The 17,615-nt window shown below is 49.0% G+C and overlaps 2 protein-coding genes across 7 annotated transcripts in view; one reads left to right on the top strand and one right to left on the bottom strand.

Moving 5' to 3' along the window:
* The window catches only part of XNDC1N (XRCC1 N-terminal domain containing 1, N-terminal like), a 53,645-nt gene extending 40,863 nt beyond the window's left edge, over positions 1 to 12,782 (top strand). The window contains exons 18-25 of the mRNA XM_053562788.1: positions 1,634 to 1,834; positions 1,932 to 2,094; positions 3,084 to 3,176; positions 8,447 to 8,639; positions 9,171 to 9,298; positions 9,422 to 9,500; positions 10,540 to 10,675; positions 12,374 to 12,782. Coding sequence (XP_053418763.1) covers positions 1,634 to 1,834; positions 1,932 to 2,094; positions 3,084 to 3,176; positions 8,447 to 8,639; positions 9,171 to 9,298; positions 9,422 to 9,500; positions 10,540 to 10,675; positions 12,374 to 12,765 — 1,385 coding nt within the window. The 3' untranslated portion in view covers positions 12,766 to 12,782. The remainder of the gene's footprint in view (positions 1 to 1,633; positions 1,835 to 1,931; positions 2,095 to 3,083; positions 3,177 to 8,446; positions 8,640 to 9,170; positions 9,299 to 9,421; positions 9,501 to 10,539; positions 10,676 to 12,373) is intronic.
* A 47-nt stretch (positions 12,783 to 12,829) lies between these two features.
* ART5 (ADP-ribosyltransferase 5) lies at positions 12,830 to 17,440 on the bottom strand. Of its 6 annotated transcripts, none has more exons than XR_008374356.1 (5): positions 16,407 to 17,416; positions 14,412 to 15,141; positions 13,832 to 13,864; positions 13,518 to 13,755; positions 12,830 to 12,961 (listed from the first exon to the last, which is right to left on the bottom strand). XR_008374356.1 is itself a non-coding variant. In XM_053562790.1 (5 exons), exons 2-5 carry the CDS (start codon positions 16,464 to 16,466, stop codon positions 13,649 to 13,651), a joined length of 930 nt encoding a protein of 309 aa, XP_053418765.1. In that variant the 5' UTR covers positions 16,467 to 16,636; positions 16,817 to 17,415; the 3' UTR covers positions 13,397 to 13,648. The 6 variants fall into 6 exon arrangements, 5 of the variants coding, with proteins under 5 accessions (XP_053418765.1, XP_053418767.1, XP_053418769.1 ...); XM_053562790.1 differs by lacking the exon at positions 12,830 to 12,961 and having other exon boundaries at positions 13,397 to 13,755; positions 16,407 to 16,636; positions 16,817 to 17,415; XM_053562792.1 differs by lacking the exon at positions 12,830 to 12,961 and having other exon boundaries at positions 13,397 to 13,755; positions 16,407 to 16,596; positions 16,817 to 17,415.
* Between the last annotated feature and the right edge of the window lie 175 nt (positions 17,441 to 17,615).

The raw sequence follows: 17,615 nt of genomic DNA, 5'->3' as shown, positions 1-17,615 counted from the left end.
AAACTTTAGGGAAAGAAAACAAGAGCAGCCCAAGAGAAAAAGTTTTTCATCCTATTATTTACTAAATATTTATTGACCAGTGCTGTGTGGAGATGAAACCAGTGTTATTCCTACCTTTGGAGGAAGAAAAGTCTTATAAACACATGAAGCAGAACTCATTTATTCATGCAGTAAATGTTTTCTGATGCCCTGTTGTGAGCGAAGCCTTGAGAATATAAGGATAAGTTAAATATGGTTCCAGCCATCCATTCAACACACATTTACTAACATGTACCCTACCCTCACAAGGTACTGTCCTACCATACATACACATTCACACTTGTCTCCAGGCCTTTGCACATTTGTGCTTTTATTTATTTATGTTTTGAGATGGAATCATACTATGTTGCCCAAGCTGGTCTTGACCTGGGCTCAAAAGCTCCTCCCACCTTGGCCTCTTGACTAGCTAAGACTAGAGGCACACCCCAGGCTACTCATTTACTTTTCCTAGAGCACTTTCCCCTTCTCACATTGCCCCTTGCCCTGGGCCCCCACTCACCCTTCAGGTCCCAGCTTAAGCATGCTTTCTTTGACATGCCTTCCTGGAGCCCAAATCTGAGTGAGGATCCTTTCCTAAACACTCTCATAACAGTCCCTGTGTTCCCCTGCCCAGTCGTAGCATTTACCACATTGTATTGTACCTACTTGCTTACTTGCCTGTGTCCTTCACTAGATCATAAACCCTGGGAGGACAGGGACTATGTCTTGCTGCAGGATCCCACTGGCACAGGGTAGGAGCTTAACAAATACTTGTTTAATTTGTTCTGGGCACCAGGGACAAAGAGACAAATTAGACATGGTCCTTGCCCTAGAGGAACTTCAGATTGGGGGGATGGTTAGGGTAGAGACAGACCCATGGAGAAAGCCTGCAGCACCCACAGTGATGGCATCACAGAGATAGGAGCAGAGAGCTGTGAGAGCACAGAACAGGGAGCAACTCACTCCACCTGGTTTAGGAAGGCTTCAGAAGGAGGCAATATGTGACCTGGGCCACAAAGGTGAGCTGGACTTCCAAAGGTTGTGGAAGGGGACTCTAGGTGGAGGGGACAATGAGTAAAAAAAGCACATAATTGTATCTAGGGAAAGAAAACAGGTTCAATGTGGCAGGGTCACCTGGCTAATGGGATCCAGCTCCCAAGACCCCCTACCAGCAGGTCTGCTACTGGGCCTCACTGAGACATGGGCACCCTGAGCAGGCTGATAATTTGGAGCCCCTTCAGATCAATACTCGTTAAATACTTGCCCAATATTTATTTTGTGGAGGGCAGGGAGAAACCAATTTAAATCATCCCTTCCCAATAAACAGCCTCTGCCAGTGTTGCTCAGGTGCTGAATATCTGCTGACTGACCATCTGTGCAGATCACACCAGGAAGGAACCTGCTTCAGTAAAGAGGCTTGTTTATTTTTACATAAGATCTCTTTGACCTGAATAGATTAAATGTTTACATTTCACTGACTTCACTCCATGATGTTTTAGCTCCCCACCCATTCAGAGGATCCCTCCTCCTCCCCCAACCATAATTTATCTCTGACTTAGAAGGAGGAGGACAGTTCCACCCCATCCTCTCCTGTCCCCCTGCAATCCTCCTTCAGGCTTCCTATGGTTTGAGTGCAAGGAAGTGTGGATCGAGGGCCTGTGCAGTTACCTCCTGGACTGGTGGAACTTCCTGGATGTGGTCATCCTGTCCCTGTACCTGGCAGCCTTTGCATTGCGCCTCCTGCTGGCTGGGCTTGCTCACGTGCATTGCCGGGATGCCCCTGATGGGGCTGCCTGCCATTATTTCACCACAGCTGGTGAGTGTCGCCCTGATTTGGTCTTGAACTCCCCAGTTTCTCTTTATTCTTGCCTTTTGGCTCTCAACTGCAGCCCCCATTCTTCCACCCTGCTCAGAGAGAAGCGAGTGGCGCACAGAGGATCCCCAGTTCTTAGCCGAGGTGCTCTTTGCTGTCACCAGCATGCTCAGCTTCACCCGCCTGGCCTACATTCTGCCAGCTCACGAGTCTCTGGGCACGCTGCAGATTTCCATTGGCAAGATGATTGACGACATGATCCGGTGCGTACTGTTCCGTTCAGAGCACACTCCTTTCCGATAGACTCCATTCAGCCTCCTTCTGAAACTTCCAGCATTGCTGAAACTATAGGCAAAAGTTGGAGTGCAAATATACATTTATTTCCCTGTAGAGAAGGTCTACAACTTTCACCTAATGAGATTAAAGAAGCCCATGACCCCAGAAAAAATGACAAACCACTGATAAAGAGCCCTTGGTTGGGTGTTCTGGTCCTAGTTCTGTCACTGTCTCCATGATATCTCTCTGGGCCTCAGTTTTCCCACCTTTGAGAAGCCAAAGCAGTAGATTCTGGGGTTCTTTTGGTTCCTTCCCACTCTGCAACTGCTCTACAACATTACCTGGTCTTCTGGGTACTTATCACCTAACCATGTTCAGCCAAACTTGGCCCTCCCCTGAGAATCCCCTGCCTGAAGTAGGACCAGAGTGGGTGTCCTTCGTGGGAAAAGCCCTAGTTATGTCTTTTAACAACTTCAGCCCAGTTAAGCTTAAGGGAGACCCTCCCACCCCACCCTGGCATTCGTCTAGCCCTCTCTGCTGCAGGGTAACTCTTTCTCACATTTGGCTTTAACTCTTCCGGTGATAGCTCCAGTCCCATAGGATTCTCTGACTCCAGCCATCTTATGCCATTCCTATATGTCTCAGCCTCTCAGTTGCTCCCTGGTGACTGGTCCATCCCCAGCTTTGACCCATTATTTCTAAAGGAGAGTATCTACTTGTTGCTACTTTAAATCCCTTCTCATTTCCCACTCCCCAATTTCCCTATTCTTCTTTTTTTTTTTTTTTTTTTTTTGAGTCACAGTCTCATTTCGTTACCCTTGGTTGAGTGCCATGGCAACATAGGTCACAGCAACCTCCAACTCTTGGGCTTAAGCAATTCTCTTGCCTCAGCCATCACCCTCATCCCTCTTCCCAAAGCCTGACCTCTCCCAAGGTAGAGACCTACTTTGATCCTTCCACATCCCACCCTCACCAGGTTCATGTTCATCCTCATGATTATCCTGACTGCCTTCCTCTGTGGCCTCAACAACATCTATGTGCCCTACCAGGAGACAGAGCGGCTGGGCAAGTATGCTGGGGCAGAGACAGAATGGGCAGGTGGAAAGTCTGGGACCTTGCAGCTTGGCACCTCTTCCTTTCCTCTCCCTCCACTATTTATTCATTCAATTAATTTTCTTGTTTGCTCATAACCTCATTGATCCATACTGTCATTCACTCATCTGTTCATTTATGCATTCGTTTATTCACTTATTTTCTCCCCAAACTTTTTATTCTGAAAAATGTCAATCCTATGAAAAAGTTAAAAGTACAGTGGACACCCATGTACCCTTCACCTTCACTGACTTCACTAATTGTTAACATTTTGCCACATTTGCTTGATCTATTGCTCTCTAGATTCTTTTTTTCCCCTTGAACATTTAAAATAAGTTGCTGTAAGGCTGGGTTCAGTGGCTCGTGCCTATAATCCTAACACTTTGGGAGGCTGAAGTGGGTGGATCGCCTGAGCTCAGCAGTTCAAGGCCAGCCTGAGCAAGAGCAAGACTCCTTCTCCAAAAAAATAGCCAGATGTCATGGTGGGCGCCTGTAGTCCCAGCTACTTGGGAGGCTGAGGTAAGAGGATCACTTGAGCCCAAGAGTTAGAGGGTGCTGTGAGCTATGACACCATGGCATTTACCAAGGGTGACAAAGTGAAACTATCTCAAAAATAAATTAATTGGGCGGCGCCTGTGGCTCAAGAAGTAGGGCGCCAGCCCCATATGCTGGAGGTGGTGGGTTCCAACCCAGCCCCAGCCAAAAAAACTGCAAAAAAATAAATAAATAAAATTAATTAATTAATTAATTAAATAAGTTGCCTTAATGCTTATCCTTGGAGGCAAAAAAAAAAAAAAAAGAGTAAGTTGCAAATATTATAACACTTCACCCCTAAATAGTTCATGTTGTCTCCTAAAAACATAACCACAAAAGCATTATCACACTTAAAAATTTAACATTGTTACTATAATATTTTACTATGCAGTCCTTAAATTTCCTGTATTGCCAGAAAGAAAAAATCAAGTTTTTATTTATTTATTTATTTTGAGACAGTCTCACTATGTAGAGAATGCCATAGCACATAGCTCACAGCAACCTCAAACTCCTGGGCTCAAGTGATTCTCTGGTCTCAGCCTCCCAAATAACTGGGATTACAGGTGCCTGCCACAATCCCCGGCTATTTTGAGAGACCAGGTCTTGCTCTTGCTCAGGCTGGTCTTGAACTTCTAAGCTCAAGCAATCCACCCATCTGGCCTCCCAAAGTGCTAGGATTACAGGTGTGAGCCACTGAACCCAGCCTAAAAATCAACTTTTTTAAAATCTAGTATCCAACCTAGGATCATGCATTACATGTTGTTGTTTATCTCTTCAGTCTTGTTTTTTTTTTTAAATCTAGGACCCTCCCCCATCTCTTCTTTGTTTGCTTGACAAATGAACTTTTATTTGCCTCATAATTAGATTCAAATGAAACAATTTTGGCAAGAAGACAACCTAGTTGGCTATGTGTACTTTCCATTGTATCACATTGGGAGGCACATAAAGTTAGTTTGGCTTGTTGGTGAGGCCAATTAGACTAGCAGACCTCTCTATTGAAAAGCCTATTTATTTATTTGTTTGTTTAGAGACAGTTTCACTTGGTCACCCTCAGTAGAGTGCTGTAGCATCTTAGCTCACAGCAACCTCAAACTCTTGGGTTCAAGAGATCCTCTTCCCTCACAGCCTCATAGTAGCTGGTACTACAGGCGCCCACCACAATGCCCAGCTATTTTTTAGGGATGGGGTCTTGCTCTTGCTTCGGCTGGTCTCAAACACGTGAGCTCAGGCAATCCATCCATCTTGGTCTCCCAAGTGCTGTGATTCCAGGCATGAGCCATGGCGCCCAGCCTGAAAAGTCCATTTAGTAACAGGGAGATGGGTTGAGACTATGTGACTAACTGTTCCTTCACAACTTTTACCAAGTGGCTTTAGCATCCATAGATTACTTTTACTTGAATCAGTTATAACTGGTGGGTTCAAGATGGTGATCTTCTACTTCTGCATTTTTTCTACACTTATTAGCTGGCATTCTTCTATACAGAAGTGCTTTCACGTGCCTTCTTCTTTTTCGACTATTAGTATGGACTCAAAAAGATTTTTTAAAATATATTAATCCATTACAGTCATTATTCTATTTGGTGCTCAGTTCTTCCTAAATATGGCCAGTAATTGATTCTTGTATTTGTTTATTCACTTATTCATTATTTATTGATTCATTTACTCATATTTATTTATTTATTTATTTTGGTATGGATTGGAGGGAAGAGTCATAATCTGCTGTCCTGGGTAGAGTGCCCTGGAATCATAGCTCACAGCAACCACAAACTCCTAGGCTCCAATGATCCTCTTGCCTCAGCTTCCTCAGTGGCTGAGACTACAGGGGCCCACCATGACAGCCAGCTAGTTTTTCTATTTTTAGAAGACAGGGGTCTCACTCTTTGCTCAGGCTGGTCTGGAACTCCTAAGCTCAGGCAGTCTTCCAATCTCAGCCTCTCAGAGTGCTAGGATTACAGGCAGGGCTTGGCGCATTCACTCACTTTTAAAATTCATTCATCTTCTTAGTCGTTCAGTCATTGTAGGGTTTTTTGTTGTTGTTTGTTTGTTTTTTGACACAGAGTCTCACTATGTTGCCCCGGGTAGAGTGCTGTGATGTCACAGCTTGTAGCAACCTCAAGGTCTTGGGCTTAAGCATTTCTCTTAAGCGATTCTCTTTTTTTATTTTTTATTTTTTTTGCCGGGGCTGGGTTTGAACCCACCACCTCCGGTATATGGGGCCAGTGCCCTACTCCTTGAGCCACAGGAGCTGCCCCCTTTTTTCTTTTTTATTTATTTTTTTTTTTTTTTTTGCAGTTTTTGGCCAGGGCTGGGTTTGAACCCACCACCTCTGGCATATGGGGCCAGCGCCCTAACCCTTTGAGCCACAGGCGCCGCCCTCTTAAGCGATTCTCTTGCCTCAGCCTCCCAAGTAGCTGGAACTACAGGAACCCACCACAATGCTTGGCTAATTTTTGGTGACAGTTGTCATTGTTGCTTGGCAGGCCCTGGCTGGGTTCGAACCCTCCAGCTCCACTGCTGAGCTACAGGTGCTGAGACAGTCATTGTAGGTTTTTTGTTGTCATTGAGTTCACGCCGATTTACTGACATCTTGTTTTAGTAGGTCCTGTCCCTGGCACTGAAAGCACAGATGGGAGAAATGAACCAGACCCATTCTCGTGGAGAAGATAGCCATGTGCTTAAATAAGCTGAATTTGAGACAAAGGAAGGTTTATGTTGAGGGTGTCTAAAAGAGGAAGCCCCTTCCTCTGTCTTGCATGGTCAGGGAAGGCTTCCCTGGGAAAGGAGAATCTGGACTCCACCTGGGAGGGTGTGGACTTCACAGAAGATGCAGGGCATTCTGGGCAGAAAAGGGACATATACCAAAGCAGGAAGGTATGTTTGGAGAATAGCGAGATGTCTTCTGTGGTTGTGATATGGAGAGAATTTCATGAGAGTTGGTGAGAGAGGGTAGCTGGGGCCAGGTCATGGAGCTCATGAGGATCTTGCTGAGAAGCTTGGTTTTCTCCAGCCGGCCAGGGTGCTCCAGGTGGCCCTCCAAGTAGTTTCCCAATGAAAAATTCTTCACGAGTGCAACTGTGTGACAATTTTACTGATGACGCTAAAGGATCCATACTGGGGCCTGTGGTGTTGGTCCAGGCTTTCTCATGGTTCTTTTTTTTTTTGAGACAGAGTCTCACTATGTCACCCTCGGTAGAGTGCTGTGGCATCACAGCTGATAGCAACCTCAAACTCTTGGGCTTAAGCGATTGTCTTGTCTCAGCCTCCCAAGTAGCTGGGACTACAGGTGCCTGCCACAATGCCCAGCTATTTTTTTTTTTTTTGATGTTGCAGTTGTCATTGCTGTTTAGCTGGCCTGGGCTGGGTTCAAACCCACCAGCTTCGGTGTATGTGGCCAGCACCCTATCCACTGAGCTATGGGTGCCACCCTTTCTCATGATTCTTTTTTTTATTTTATTTATTTATTTATTTTTTGCAGTTTTTGGCCGGGGTTGGGCTTAAACCCATCACCTCCGGCGTATGGGGCCAGCGCCCTACCCCTTTGAGCCACAGGCACCACCCTCTTTTATTATTTTTTTTTAATTTATTTTCTCATGGTTCTTAAAAGGCATCCTTGTTCACAGACTGGTTTTCGGCTGTTAGCTTAAAGGAACTGTGTAAGCCCACTGTGAGTCGTAGTGCCAGGGACAATAACTGCTCCTTCTAGCCTGCTTCCAGGCTGCTGTTGGTATCACTCCACAAAGGCAAGAGAAGGCTGAGCCCTCCTGGGCTGTCCATTCAGTGGTGACAGCTAATTAAATCAAAAGCATTTTTGCTAAAAATCTTGGGTTATGTGGTAGACATCTGGACTGAGGGTAGTCCTGCGTAGTCTGTGCTCTCATAAGGCTCTCTGTCCTCTCCCCTTTGAGACCAGCCACACTGGCCTCCTCTCAGTTTCTGAAGTGCCACCACACTCTCCAGCCTTGAGGAATACTCATTTCCACACCTCCTGCCTTTCACATGTTGATTTCCATCATCCTTCAGAGCTCAGCTTGAATGCTTCTCAAAGAGGCTTTCCCCAACCCCAGACTAGGTCATAACATCCTGTGATGCTCTGCATACAGAATGTTCAAATGTTGGTATAGCAGTGCCCACAATGTTCAAGTTTTGGTATTACAGTGTCCATCTCACCCCCCAAACATAAGGCCCTTGAAGACAGGGACTCATCTTGTCACTGACATACTACCCTTAGCACCTTTTTTTTTTTTTTGAGACAGAGTCTCACTATGTCACCCTCGGTAGAGTGCCATGGTGTCACAGCTGACAGCAACCTCCAACTCTTGGGCTTAAGCAATTCTCTTGCCTCAGCCTCCCAAGTAGCTGGGACAACAGGCACCCGCCACAACACCCAGCTATTTTTTGGTTGTAGTCGCCATTGTTGTTTGGCAGGCCCTGGCTGGGTTTGAACCCGTGAGCTCCCGTGTATGTGGCTAGCACCCTAGTCACTGAGCTATAGATGCAGAGCCCCCTTAGCACCTTTGACACCACTATGCACTCAGTAAATGTTGGTTGACAGAAAGAATAAAACTCAAAGCTCAGAAGTAGCAAGTGTCTGTATGGGCCAGGATCCTCCAAAGGGCTTCGTAGAAGCAGATTACCTTTGACTGGGTCCTAGAGGGTGAGGAGGAACATCTGGGCAGAGCTCAGGCTCCTCTCCCATCCCTCATTTCCTGCCAGTTTCAACGAGACATTCCAATTTCTGTTCTGGACCATGTTTGGCATGGAGGAGCACAGCGTGGTAGACATGCCTCAGTTTCTGGTGCCCGAGTTTGTGGGCCGGGCCCTCTATGGCATCTTCACCATCGTGATGGTCATTGTGCTGCTCAACATGCTCATTGCCATGATCACCAACTCCTTCCAGAAGATTGAGGTACATGAATAGAGGCCAGCTTAGCACAGGGAGAAGAAGGGAGAAAGGGATGGACAGGAAGAGGGTACAAGGAGCCAAGACACTGGGTTCCTGCTCTGCCTCCACTATTGTCTCATTTTATGGCTTTGGACAAGTTTTCCCCTGCAAAATGGGGGTCTTAGTGATGCTGTTAGTATCTCCAGACACCAAGTCTAGTGCTCTGTTCACTTTAGGGAGGGGGAAGGAGTACACTGTAGAAAAGTGGGTGGGTGGAGGAGAGGGAAAGGAAGAGCAGTGGACGGGTTAGGGTGGAGAGCAGCCTGGGCAGGAATTGATGTCAGAAGGATAAAAGGTAACAAGGGGAAGAGAGGAGCTAAGGAGGCAGGTGGGGAGACGTGGGTGATAGACAAGGATGGAGATTAAGTAAGGGGAGAAGAAAGGGGCTGGTGTGCTGGAAAACAAGAGATGTGAGGACTGGAGAAGGGAGCTGAGTGGGCAGGAGGGCCAAAAGCCCAAACAGTTCTTACACAGCCCCTACCTCCTTGCCCCCAGGATGACGCTGATGTGGAGTGGAAGTTCGCTCGCTCCAAGCTCTACTTGTCCTACTTCCGAGAGGGCCTGACCCTTCCTGTGCCCTTCAACATCCTGCCCTCTCCCAAGGCTGTCTTCTACCTTCTCAGGTGATGACCTCAGAGCTCCTACTTCCAACCCCCAAGCACTCACCCAGAGCACACCACCCAGCTCCTGCCCCCATTTCCTTAGGCCCAGTCCTCTAACTCATCTCTTTCATTGAAATCTCTCAGGAGAATTTTCCGGTTAATTTGCTGTTGCTGCTCCTGCTGCAAAACAAAGAAGCCAGACTATCCGCCCCTCCCCACCTTTGTGAGTACTTCACCTGCTTGTTATTGGTCTCCCTCATGCACTGTCTCGACTCTACATTTGTCTGCATGGCCCTGGCTTTTCTGTCCTTCCACGTGTAATCCCCACAGAGCCTGTTCCCAATTACCACTCCCTCATATGGCTTCTCTTTCCCCCTTTCTGCTCTGTCCATTTCCTAAATTTCCAACCCTGCGTCCCATAGCTTAAACAGAAGTCCTTGTCACACTCCTCTCAAGTGGCAGATGCCCTTTAAACTCCAGACCAACCTATTTGCCCCAAAGTGGGCCAAGACATGGTTGAATGTTTTTCAGAAAGAAACCTGTTAAGAAGCCAAGGGTGAAGTCCCCCAAACTGGGAAATTAGGAGGTTGACAGTGTTCCTGAGAGAGGAAGCCAGGCACCCAGGAACTCACTTATCCCTCAATGTCTGCTCCCTGATCCAGTCTGGCTTGGCGTGAGAGGCCTCTCCTTTTTTTTTTTCTTTCTTTCTTTTTTTTTCTTTTTGAGACAGAGTCTCACTCTGTCACCCTGGGTAGAGTGCTGGTGTCATAGCTCACAGCAACCTTAAAACTTTTGGGCTAAAGAGATCCTCTTGCCTCAGCCTCCAGAGTAGCTTAGCTGGGCCTTCAGGTGCCCGCCACTACACCTGTCTAGTTTTTTCAATTTTTTTTTTTTTAGTAGAGATGGGATCTTGCTCTTGCTCAGGCTACTGTCAAACTTCTGACCTCAAGCAATCCACCTGGATAGGCCCCTCCTAATTCAGACCTGTGTAACTGCCAGATTTGTGGGGGTTTCTCCTCCTAGCCATCACCCCACCCTGCTCCTCTCACAGTTGGCCCTTCCCCAGCTGTCCTGCTTTCTGGACTGCACTGGGAGATTGGGACAGACCAGGGTCTAGGCCTGTGGCCTTCAGGCCAGAAAAGTTGTCACAGACTTTGCTCTGGACCTTTATTGTCTGGTAGATAGGGTTGGAGATGGAGGCAGTGATTAAGGGAAGACTGGGAGTGGAGAATCCCCCCCACCCTCCTGTCTTCCCATTCCAGGCCAATCCGGGGGCAGGGGCAGGGGCAGGGCCTGAGGAGGGAGAGCGTGGATCCTACCGCCGACGTGTCATCAAGGCTCTGGTACAGCGCTACATAGAGACTGCTCGGCGTGAGTTTGAAGAGACCCGTAGGAAAGGTCAGTTGCCCACTTAAGTCCTCCCGATTCCTGTTCCTTGGTCAACTGGGATAAATGCTCCACCACAGACTCGTACCCTCATTCAGCTTGCATTTATTGAATATATGGCCCTATCCCACTCTGCTCTTGGAAGGGCAACCTGCACAAAATGGCTCCTTGTACTCAGTCACCCTGTGACCCATACAGGCATTCATTTCACTCATTTTATTTAATCAATCACTCATTCATGCCTTCATTTTTGTGTTCATTTACTCTCTCATTCTCTCCTTACTATTCACTCATTCACTTAATTCATTATTCATTCATTCACTTGTTCACCTATGTATTCACTTGTTCCATTGACATTCATTGCAATGGCCTCCTTTGTTCCAGGCCCTGTCTTAGAGGGAGGGGGAATTGTATAGAGCAGGGACACAGAGGAAGCTTTCAGTTTGTGGAGGAAGAAAAACTATCATGCATAATAGGCAGAAAGTGTAGCAGTGACTCGTGTCTGTAATCCCAGCACTTTGGGAGGCTGAGTTCGGAGGATCACTTGAACCTAGGAGTTCAAGGCTGCAGCTTTGGTCATGCCACTGTACTCTAGCCTGGGCAACAGAGCGAGACTCTGTCTCTTTTTTTTCTTTTTTTTTTTTTGAGACAGTGTCTTACTAAGTTGCCTGGGGTAGAGTGCCCTAGCGTCATAGCTAACAGCAACCTCAAACTCTTGGGCTCAAGTGACCATCTTGTCTCAGCCTCCTGAGTAGCTGGGACTACACCTGCCTGTCATAACACCTGGCTAGTTTGGTTTTTGTTTTTGTTTTCTATTTACAGGGATTGGGGTCTCGCTTTGCTCAGGCTGGTCTTGAACTCCTGAGCTCAGGTGATCCACCTGCCTCAGCCTCCCAGAGTGCTAGGATTATAGGCGTGAGCCACTGCACTCAGCCCAAGACTCCGTCTCTAAAAATAAAAATTAAAAAATTAAAAATTAGGGCGGCGCCTGTGGCTCAGTGAGTAGGGCGCCGGCCCCATATGCTGAGGGTGGTGGGTTCAAACCCAGCCCTGGCCAAACTGCAACAAAAAAATAGCTGGGTGCTGTGGCAGGCGCCGGTAGTCCCAGCTACTCGGGAGGCTGAGGCAAGAGAATCGCTTAAGCCCAGGAGCTGGAGGTTGCTGTGAGCTGTGTGATGCCACAGCACTCTACCAAGGGCCATAAAGTGAGACTATCTCTACAAAAGAAAAAAAAAAAAAAATTAAAAATTAAAATGCTTAGCTAAGAGAGACACAAATTGCAGTGGGAGCCCAGAGGAGAAAAAGAGCCTATCATTTTGAGAGGATCATGGAAAGGTAGAAGAATAGAGTAGCAGAAGTTGTAGGAAGAGGAAGAGAAAATCGAACTGGGCCTGAAGGTATTTGCTGGCTGATGTAGATTGGGGGGAGGGTTGACAGGGGCAGATGTACAAATCTCCTAATAACTTAAAAACTGTCCCTATGATTCCTCAACACTTTCCTTCTTTATGTCCCCTAAACTTACCCTCTCCCTACTCAGATTCATCTGCCCCAGATTCTGTCTACCTCCCTGATTATGAGTTCATCAGCCAGTCCCTCATTTCTTTTAGTCTTCTTCCTCAAGAACTCCAGACAGGGTGTCCTCTGTTCAGGGTACAAGTACAGGGAAAGCTCATCTTCTGAAAGATCCCCTCCATACTCTACTTCCTCCAGACCTGGGCAACAGACTGACAGAGCTCACCAAGACTGTATCTCGACTGCAAAGCGAGATAGCCGGGGTTCGGCGGACTCTGGCAGAGGGAGGGACACCCCGGCCTCCTGATGGTGCCAGTATCCTCAGTCGCTATATCACCCGAGTACGCAACAGCTTCCAGAACCTGAGCACACCCATCCCTGAGACTCCAGAGCTGACAGTGCCAGGGATTATGGAGACCCAGGTATCTTCAGAAACTGGGCTTCAGGACACTGGAGGGGCCAGGACTCCAGCTTCTGGACAGTCTGGCCCCTCTTCCCCAGCTCAAGTGCTAGTGCACAGGGAAATGGAAGCAGAGGGGGATGGGGATCTGCCCCAGGAGGAGAATATGGGGACCAAGGGTGGGTCCTAATGCAGTGGAAGGGACCTTTTTTCTGTTGCTAAGTATAGCAACCTAGATGGGTGAGGCTGGGTCACTTAGTAGGAGCCTATGCTGCTTTCTTGCCTCAATAAAGTTTCTGTTCTGGATATCAGATGCCTCCAGAGTGTGTGAGAATCTCTTGTCTTGATGTTTTGAGTTCTTCCCCTTTGTTCTCCTGAAATAGACCCTGTGGGAGCAAGGCAGAGAAAAATGGCTTGCCATGGGGTCCCAAGTATCTTGGGCTTAGGATCCTACTTTGGGCTTTCCCAAATCTTCAGTGGAAAGAGTTCTGGGCCAGAGGTAGGAGGCCTGGGAGGTATGAGGCCTGGGTTCAATACTAACTCTCTGACCTTGAGCAAGTTGCTTTATATTTCTCATCTGACAAATATGGCTGGAGAATCCATCCATCACCTTCCTGCCTCCCTGGTTGTTCTAAAGACCCTTTGGCTATTCCAACCTTGGATTTGTAAGTTACAGCGTGTGACAGGTCTGTGCAGGGGACCATGTCTAGGAGTGTTCAAGAAGTTACTCTTTTTAGTCGCCCAGTCCCTGAGCCTGGTAGGGCCCAAGCAGGGCAGATGATTCAGTGTCATGGAACAAACCAGTCATAAAATTCCATGTCTCCACATTGCAACACCGTTTAATCAAGTAACCATCACAGTACTTCCCTTGCTTATCCCAGGAAGTCCCCACTGCATAGTGGGGCTCCCTCAACCCTGCCGTGGCCTCAAGTCTTCCCATACCCTGGTTGGGGAGATGGCTGCTAGGGCTGGGTCCAAAACAATGTTCTTGCTTCTTGGGGCTGTTTGAAGCCCCCTTTCTTCATAAGAAGGTCACTAATTCCCAGGGCTCCTAAGTGGCAGGTGTTGGACTTTCAGGGCCCGGCTTCTGACAGCTGGAACCCCCCAGGGGCCAAGAACAGGGTCTTCCAGGAGAGCAGAGAGGAGGCCCCCTCAGAGGGTGACTCTGGCTGCCCGCCTGCTGGAGAGAGAAGAGAAGATGAAGCTGGGCCAGGAGAAGTCACGGCACTTGAGGGAGGGGCAGGAGTGAGACTCACCTGGTGCAAACACACAGCCCCATCTCTTCTCCCCTGCAACAGACAGCAAGGTGAGTCCTCTGTATGGCTCTCACATCCCAAATTTCCCTTCCCACCAGACCCTGGCAGGGACATTCCCCATCTCAGTCCTTCTTTCCCTTCACCTAAAGGCAAACTTCTGATTTACCTTCTTCTTTCCACAGGGAATCTTTCCAGATTGCCTTTCCATTCCCATTCCCACCCAAGCTCCAGTCACTGTCTCCCACCTCAGCACTTGAGAATAGCATGCGTGTGCCCTGTCAACACCAACAAGCTTCCCAGGTCTTTCTTCTCCTTTCCAACATCCTAAACCGGGTCTGTTTGGTCTATCAGACTATATAGCAGATGGACCCTTTTGAGAACATGTAGAATCATCTGAGAATATTCATAGATCTTGAAAACACTTTTAGGACTTGACAGAATTATAGAATAACTACAGCTGACATCTAGCGCTCAACTCCAATTAACCAAGTGGGTCACCTGAAGGCCCAGGGATTGCGTAGTGATATTTATCTGACTTATTCCCCTCCCACCAGTTCTGCTTCCCCCATGCATAGCTCACCACCCAAGTAGGCGCAGTTAAAGTGGCTGCAGGTCTGATTATAACTCCAGAGAGTCACTAGGCTCTGGGCTCTATCCTGGAAGAACCTGGTGACCAAGAAGACTTCATGGGGGGGAATCAGCACCTCACGCTCCTCAGGAAAGACAGACAGGGCCTGGATAGGGACCCCAAAGCAAGTCCTTAGAGAGAAGAGGGTGGCATTACCAAATCTGTGGGCCACCGCCTTATCCAGGGAGCTGGAAGCAAACTGGCCCAAGCGGACAGAGTCCCCCAGCCTCTTGGGTTCAAAGTGAAGGCTACTCACACCTCGGAACACTATCTCCCCAGATCCCCTGCTGCAGCCTCCACTGCCCCGCAGCAGCTGCAGGGCCCGGGTCAGGTAGAAATGTAGGGCCTTGAAGGGGAAATGCCTCATGTAGTGCTCCCGAGAGCCACCACCCGTCCTCACAGCGTGGTTCAGCTCCCAGTACAAGGTGTTAGATGAGTTGGTATAGACCATAATGGCTATTCCATGCTGGGCTTTGAAGCCAGAGGGCAGAGTGAGCCCTCGTCGCCTGCTCTCCCAGGCCTCCTGGGCTGCCTCCCAGGATTCCCGCAGCAGGGCATGGTGGGTCATCTCCTCCTTTAGCAGGGAGGCTGCCTTCACCTCCATCTCCTCTGAACAACCCACATAGGCATCGTCAAAGGTGTCTGGAGCCAGGCCCAGGGGCAGGATGGGAACAGCCTGGGCCTGTGGAGGAAGGGAGGAGCCACATAGGAAAGGGTGTCAGTTTAAAGCACTCAACAGAGGAGGTCTTGGGGCAGATAAACTCAGAAACACAGAATCTCATTTCTATGTCCAAAATATCTGGTATAACTGATTTGGCAAGAGTGCAAGAAGAGGCTTAACTAACACAGGCACTAGAGTCATATAGACATGGGTTCAAATCTTGATTTCCCCACCCACAAGCTATGGGATCTGGGGCAAGTCTCTTAACTTTTATGAGCTTCCAGTTCTCCATCTATGAATTGAAGTTATTTCCAATCTCACAGAGCTATTGTAAGGATAGCATAAAGAACTTCATTTCTGGCTCGGCGCCTGTAGCTTAGGTGACTAGGGTGCCAGCCACATACAACAGAACTGGCAGGTTTGAATCCAGCCTGGGCCAAAAAATAGCTGGGCGTTGTGGCAGGCACCTGTCGCCCCAGCTACTTGGGAGGCTGAGGCAAGAGAATCGCTTAGGCTCAGGAGTTTGAGGTTGTTGTGAGCTGTGATGCCACAGCACTCTACCCAGCCCCAGACTGGGTAGACTTGAGACTCTGTCTCAAAAAAAAAAAAAAAAGAACTTCATTTCTATACAACCTAAAAGGGGTCATCTTATCCTTAGAAAGGTTCCTACACTTGGCGACAGGTGGGGCTAGATGACTTCGAAGCAGTTTTCTTACTCTAAGATTCAAAATCCAGGTGATATGCAAATACATAGCCAATATCCAATTGCCTGACCCCTACCCCATTCTCCTCAGATACTTTTTCCCTGCCATCCTTCTGGAGGCCCTTGCAGGTGTCTGGCCACCACACCAAATTATTATCAGCTCTGAGACTTCTGAGTCCTCTCCTGCTTTGGAAACCTTTATCCCCAAACCTGGGGGGTGGAGTGGGAGACCAAGCCTTGGTCTGAGAGGAGCTGTCAAGCCCAGAGCACACAGGTGGCCCAACAGGGTTTGCCTAGGCTGTGCCTATGATGGGAGATGAGAAGTGAGTAAAAGGCTGGGGGTGTTTCTAGAGAGGGGTAACATGAATGGGAGCGGTGGGTGGAAGTGAGGGTTCTGGGAGGGGGGATGGGAATGTGGGGCTCCCTAAAGGGATGGAGGTTCCAGAGAGTAAGAAATTAAGAGCAGCAGCATTCTGGGGAAGAGTCCTAGGAGAGAGCTGCGGGAAGTCAGCCCATCCCCACACTTCTTCAGAGCCTGCTCCACAACCGACCCCTTCTGGTAAGATATGATTCCTGGAGTTACCTGCCAGAGGGTGTGGAGGCCAAGGCAGCTGAGGGCGATCAGCAGAGCAGCCAGCACCATCCCTGGGGGAGCTGTAGGAGGGCCAGGTCCGGATGAGAGTGACACCTGCGGCGGTCGGGCCCGGCTTCCGTGGGCTCAGATGAAGACCTGGATCCTTTCTCCAGATGCGCGTGGGGTCCCTGGTCCAGAACTGGGACCCAGGAGGGGCGTGGGCGGGACAAAGGGCGGGCCTAAGGGAGGGCGGGGCCTTGGATTTGATTGTCCCCCTGCACACCTCTGCGCAGCACCCAGTCTCTGCTCTCCAGACTCCTAAAACGCCCCCGCTCAGCACCTGTCCCCCATCCTTTTTGCAACGGTACAGGTGGGGCTGTATTGGCTCCGCCCGAGAGGGGTGCGGGACGAGGACCCACCTGGAGACTGCGGAGGCCGAGAGCAGGAAAGAGTGTTGACACTCGGGGCAGGCTGAGCTGTCCCCAGAGTCCAGCTAATAAACAAAGTCCCCGAGGCTAACTATAGCCCCCGCAGCGGTAACCCAACACCTCTCCTCCCCAACAACACACACGGGAGTGGGCGGGAGCAGTGGCTGGGAAGGGGCTGGAGGAGGTAACTCTCGTTCACAAGGACAGCGGGTTTCTCTAGGAACCTCTTTCGCCCTGAGCAAGGCCAGGGTCGGGAAGGAAACTTGTGAGACTTCGCTTCTTCCTCAGTGGGCCCTGACCCGGCCGGCCCCTGCCCCCAGACTGCTGGGACAGAGAGCCCAGCGGGGGTCCGGGCAGCCAAGGGGTCAACGCTCGGGCACTCGCTGATTTACATACAATTTGCATACGTCCCTCTTATGGGGTCGCGGGCTCCAGCATCTGAGCAGCGGCCTGTCTCTTCCTCATCTTTACCCTCTCCCCCTTCCCCTTAAGTGGGGTTGGACCAGAGGCAAAGCCCTCTGTCATCCTCAGAGCCCAGCCCTGTCCCAGAACCTCTCTCTGGATCTTCCACACTCAGGTCACCCCCTGTTTATAAACATTAGCCTCCCCGCCACCTCTCTGGGCTTGTCTATAAATAACTTGGCTTTATTTTGGAAAAGAGGCCATCGGAGCAATCAGTAAGCAGCTGGGGCAAGAGCTTTCTTACAGCCTGAGCCTGGCGGGACAGGGATATCACTCCTGCCCAGAGCTGATAGAGGACTCTGGAGTCCTGAATGTCAGGAATTAAGAG

This window comes from Nycticebus coucang, chromosome 14 (genome assembly GCF_027406575.1).
Source record: "Nycticebus coucang isolate mNycCou1 chromosome 14, mNycCou1.pri, whole genome shotgun sequence".
Lineage (NCBI taxonomy): Eukaryota > Metazoa > Chordata > Mammalia > Primates > Lorisidae > Nycticebus > Nycticebus coucang.
Note: the sequence above shows the minus strand (reverse complement) of the source record. Positions and strands in the feature narration are given on the sequence as shown.

What these genes read in the sequence shown, in the direction of transcription:
- ART5 (XM_053562789.1), bottom strand. Translation starts at nt 16,466, where the DNA reads ATGGTGCTGGCTGCTCTGCTGATCGCCCTCAGCTGCCTTGGCCTCCAC. An exon ending in GCCTCCACACCCTCTGGCAG is followed by an intron (nt 15,142 to 16,406) that starts GTAACTCCAGGA and finishes CTTCCTCCACAG; the next exon opens with GCCCAGGCTGTTCCCATCCT. An exon ending in GGGCTGTGTGTTTGCACCAG is followed by an intron (nt 13,756 to 13,831) that starts GTGAGTCTCACT and finishes TTCTCTCTCCAG; the next exon opens with CAGGCGGGCAGCCAGAGTCA.